General features: G+C 43.5%; 1 protein-coding gene across 1 annotated transcript; it reads right to left on the bottom strand.

Moving 5' to 3' along the window:
• Positions 1-702: 702 nt before the first annotated feature.
• LOC114897436 (beta-defensin 103A-like) lies at positions 703-1,569 on the bottom strand. Its single transcript, XM_029226179.1, has 2 exons — positions 1,512-1,569; positions 703-848 (listed from the first exon to the last, which is right to left on the bottom strand). The coding sequence occupies exons 1-2, from the start codon at positions 1,567-1,569 to the stop codon at positions 703-705; spliced, it is 204 nt and encodes a 67-aa protein (XP_029082012.1).
• Between the last annotated feature and the right edge of the window lie 3,019 nt (positions 1,570-4,588).

The following is a 4,588-nucleotide window of genomic DNA, read 5'->3' as shown; positions in this document are numbered from 1 at the left end:
AAGCAAGATGAAAAGACAACCCTCAGAATGGGAGAAAATATTTGCAAATAAAGCAACTGACAAAGGATTAATCTCCAAAATATATAAGCAGCTCATGCAGCTCAATATCAAAAAAACAAACGACCCAATCCAGAAATGGGCGGAAGACCTAAATAGACATTTCTCCAAAGAAGATACACAGACTTCCATCAAACACATGAAAGGATGCTCAACATCACTAATCATTAGAGAAATGCAAATCAAAAGCACAATGAGGTATCACCTCACACCGGTCAGAATGGCCATCATCAAAAAATTAGACATAGATCTGATGGGGAGAGGCTATGGCATATAGATGAACTGGAAACTCAAAATGGGTGACAAGAAAGTGAAGAAAATATTTCAGGAAGAACGAGGAGTCCTGTGTCACTGGGGTGCAAAATTTGCAAAAGAGGAATAAAATCTGATAACCCTTGGAACATCAGTTTGGATCCTCTTGTGGATTGCTCTAGAGATAATACTTTATTTGAATTAAAGGTGAGTCACCAACACTTCCTAAGTTGCCTGTTTGGTAACAACTAGCACAATAACCAGAATTAAAAGAAAGAAAAATAATCCACCTTCTAATTTTTTTGTGAAAAATCTTTAATTTGATTTGGCTTCTATAGACTTCGAGGGAGCATTTTCACACTTGGCAACATTCTCATCGTGCTTCTGGATTTTTCATCTCTCCCTTCGGCAGCATTTTCGACCACTTTGGGAACAAGGGCCTATGGGTATCTCCCTTGGAAGACAGCCAAACAGAGCACACCGGCCGCCTCTCATTTTGCAATAATACCTTTGTAATATATTTATGGTTCTTCCACTGCCTGCAATGAAGAAACGGAAAGCACGGGAAGGTTTTAGGAAGTGCAAGACCTAGGCTTTTGGAATTCCTCACGTAACTGATCTGTGGCCTTTCTTTTACTTCTTTTTCCTTTTTCTATACCATCAGGAGTAAAGTACAAGGTGGGACTAAGCAACTAACAATGTGTCCATGGGTTCAGCTCAGCCATAAACCACCGGAGTGCTGAGAAAGTGGCATGACCACGGGCAGCCCCCCTCGTGAACTGACACCTGGGAGGCCGGGGCCACGGTGGTCCCCCGGGACTCTCTAGAGGCCAAAAGACTCTACCACCAACCACTAAGCTAATAAAAGGGGAGTCTGTGCTTCTGTTCTCAGATTGTCAATTTTTCCTCTTGGTATTAAAGTTTTACATCACTTTCCTCCTGTCTCATTAACAGGTATAACGGCCTTCCCGGGAAGGGGTGGCTTTTGTGATCTGGTTTTTCTCTTACGAGTGAATCAGAAGAGATCGAGACCCTTACTTTAAGGTTCTTAATGGTCTTTGTCAGAAAGAAAAAAATTGGTTATGTCTAGTTCCCAGACAATAAATCTATTTGGTCTAAAATTCCCAGAAGAATGGAGAGGGCTGACTCTGAATTATATATTCTCAATCCTTTCAGCCCTCTCATTTCCCAGCCCCTCTTACCTGAAACAGGCAGCAAGAACAAGAAGAACAACGCAAAGAGAAGGTAGTAGACCCTCATGGCTGGCCGGCTTCGCAGCTGCGACTGGACCAGAGGGTGCACTGGCTCACTTTATAAAGGCTCCAGGTCCACAGCCACAGGGAGAAGCATTCAAAAGCTGCAATTCCTGTAATATTACAGCTATGACAATATGATGTATTTCCTGATGCTTCATGCCAACGTATCTTACAAAGCAGACCACGCCCATTCCTCCCAGGAGTTAATTACAAACCTAAGGGGGACACAGAGCTTGATGCGAGCGCAGGGCTATCCTGATGCCTCTGAGCTCTGGGTGCTCGTGTAGGTCTGGCTCAGGTCTGGCTGCCAGCACAGGTGGGAAAGACCTGCCTGCTCCTGCGTATGGAGTCCTAGGACATGCAGCTGGGAGCTCACCTGTCTCCACTGTGGTCCTTCTAAGCGTTTGCCTCTTCCTAAAGTCCTGGGAGAGCCCGAGGGCCACTGGGAACCACATCAGTCCAGTCCAAGACTGGTATATTCAGAATCTAGGCGTAAACTGGGGCTAGGCCACACCCTGAGCCTGCACGGATATGCCTGAAATTGCTCTGAAACAGGATCCGCTTCTAAGCAGTGTGGGAAGGGAGGAAAAGTGGGCTACATTCCAGAGACCCTGCCCTTATGCCCCTTGGCCTGTGACGGGGTGTTGCCCCTTGGGTGAAGCACAGCTTATGTACTTCATTGTTGTCTGAAAACCACCAAGTCATGAGTCAAGAAGGTGTGTCATTTTCCTTTATGAGAGGAAGCGGATGTTGGGGTGATACATTTGATGGACTGACATCTCCTCCTCATTGGCGACACTCCCTATACAAATGAGGAGCTTCGGAAGATACACTTACAACCTCTGGTTACTCCTGTGTCGTGAGCATTCAAGGAAGTCCAGGGGTCAGGTGATTTCCACTGGATATAGATTCAATATTTAGGGGGCCAGCTGCTTTTTAAAAAACTTATTAGGCTTAACTGTTAAGAAATGCAATCAGTGGGTTATACTCGATAGATTATTTCCTTGGAAGCTGAAATCATCATGGTGTTGGCTGGCTGTTGCTTTGTGTGAAAGCAATTGTAATGGGCCCACCAGGGTTCTGGGGTGTCTTAGATCTAGGACTGTGGGTTCAGGATCCTCTTGTACCTATCGGATTCTGTAAGCAAATTCTGAACTCCTGCTATAGATAAAGTACCATGTGCTTGGGGTAGGTGAGGGGATAGAAGGGATAAAATACAAAGAGGGGCCAGTTCTGGCTCTTTCTCTCAGGGAACTCCCATGTAGACGGGCATAGAATCGAATAGACCATAGAGAATGGACTTTAATAAGGGCCATAATAAGGGTTCAAGCACAAGGCTGTAGAAATGTAAAAGAAAGGTAATTCATGCTGAAAGGCAAGTTTGGAGAGCAGATTTAAGAAGAATTTCGAGTGGTAGACACTTCATACTTTTAAAATCTAACTTCCCTCATCAGTTCAGGATTTGAGACAAAGTGGACATTTTTATTTTAATTAGTTAATTAGTTGAAATATAGTTGATGTACAATATTATATGTTACAGGTATACAATATAGTGAGTCACACTTTTAAAAACATAAAATACTGGCTATATTCCTTGTATTATAATGTTGTTAATATAAAATATTGGCTATATTCCCCATATTGTACACTATATCCTTGTAGCTTATTTTATACATAATAGTTTGTACCCCTTACTCCCCTCTCCCTATCTGCCCCTCCCCCCTCCCCTCCCCCCACTGGTAACTGCTAGTTTGTTCTTTATATCTGTGAGTCTGCTTTTTTGTGATGTTTACTAGTTTGTTGTATTTTTTAGATTCCACAAATAAGCAATATTGTACAGTATTTGTCTTTCTCTGTCTGACTTATTTCACTTAGCATGATATCCTCCAAGTCCATCCATGTTGCTGCAAATGGCATTATTTTGTTCCTTTTATGGTTGAGTAGTATTCCATTATATACATATACCACATCTTCCTTGTCTGTTCACCTGTTGATGGACACTTAGGTTGCTTCCATGTCTTGGCTATTGTAAATAATGCTGCTATGAACACTGGGGTGTATGTATCTTCTCAAATTAGTGGGTTTAGCTTTTTTTGAATATATACCCAGGAATGGAATTGCTGGGTCATATGGTAGTTCTGTTTTTAGTTTTTTTGAGGAAGCTCCATACCGTTTTCCACAGAGGCTGCGCTAATTTGATTCCCCAATGCAGACATGTTTAACTGGGGAAGGAGATTAATTCCGGGTGGGCAGGTGCTGACTGGGTAAAGAGTCTCACTCGGCCTCACAGGGGGTAAAAGAGATAGCTGCAGGGGTGTCACAGAGAATTAGGACCAGCTCTCAGTCCTCAGAGCTCTGGTTACCGGTGAGGACTTACTTTCCCACTTGGAGAGCAGACCTCCACGGTGAACCCAGGGTCTAACCTGTCCCTTCAAAGCAGGGAGGGCTTTCCAAGGCGACATCACTATTTCATAAGAGGTTCTTTGGGAGAGAAAGCCACTTTTTCTTGTCAGCTGATTTGGAAACTGGGGACTGCGGAGCGGGCCATGGCAGTGGTAGTCACCCCACTCGCAAAATGAAGTTTGAGGAACATTTCTGTATTTTAAGATGTTTATAAAAGTTACTCTTATTTGTGGTAAAAATTCAAACAATAGGAGAGTGAGACTGTTCACTTCTCTGCCCTGGGGAGACACTGGTAACTCTGATTTGCCTTCTTTTTGACTTATTATAGCTTTTTTTATGTCACCAATACTTTTGGCCTCTCGAGCAATAGCAGTTACACGTTTACCATTGAATAATTCACACATGCCTGTGAGTCTGACATTGACAAGAACGGGAGCGACTCCCCAGGCGGAGAGGGCCTAGACTCACAGGGCTTGGAGATGCAGACCCTGCTGACTGGATGTGCTGGGTTTTCTCCCTGCTGTGAGTCAGCATTTTTCTATGTTGATTAGGTGGAGAGAGGAGAGACTTGAGTAATTCAACTATTTTCGCTCATGTCAGACTTTCCTCTCATCTCCTCT

The sequence above is a fragment of the Monodon monoceros genome, unplaced genomic scaffold (genome assembly GCF_005190385.1).
Source record: "Monodon monoceros isolate NGI ecotype Baffin Bay Population unplaced genomic scaffold, NGI_Narwhal_1 Super_Scaffold_17, whole genome shotgun sequence".
In the NCBI taxonomy this organism is placed as follows: Eukaryota; Metazoa; Chordata; class Mammalia; order Artiodactyla; family Monodontidae; genus Monodon; species Monodon monoceros.
The sequence above is the reverse complement of the archived record's forward strand: the minus strand, read 5'-3'. Positions and strand labels throughout refer to the sequence as shown.

Bases quoted from the DNA above. Each gene is read 5' to 3' on its own strand.
- LOC114897436 (XM_029226179.1), bottom strand. From the start codon at position 1,569: ATGAGGGTCTACTACCTTCTCTTTGCGTTGTTCTTCTTGTTCTTGCTG. The intron at 849-1,511 runs GTAAGAGGGGCT...TCTTCATTGCAG, and splicing joins GTTCTTGCTGCCTGTTTCAG to GCAGTGGAAGAACCATAAAT.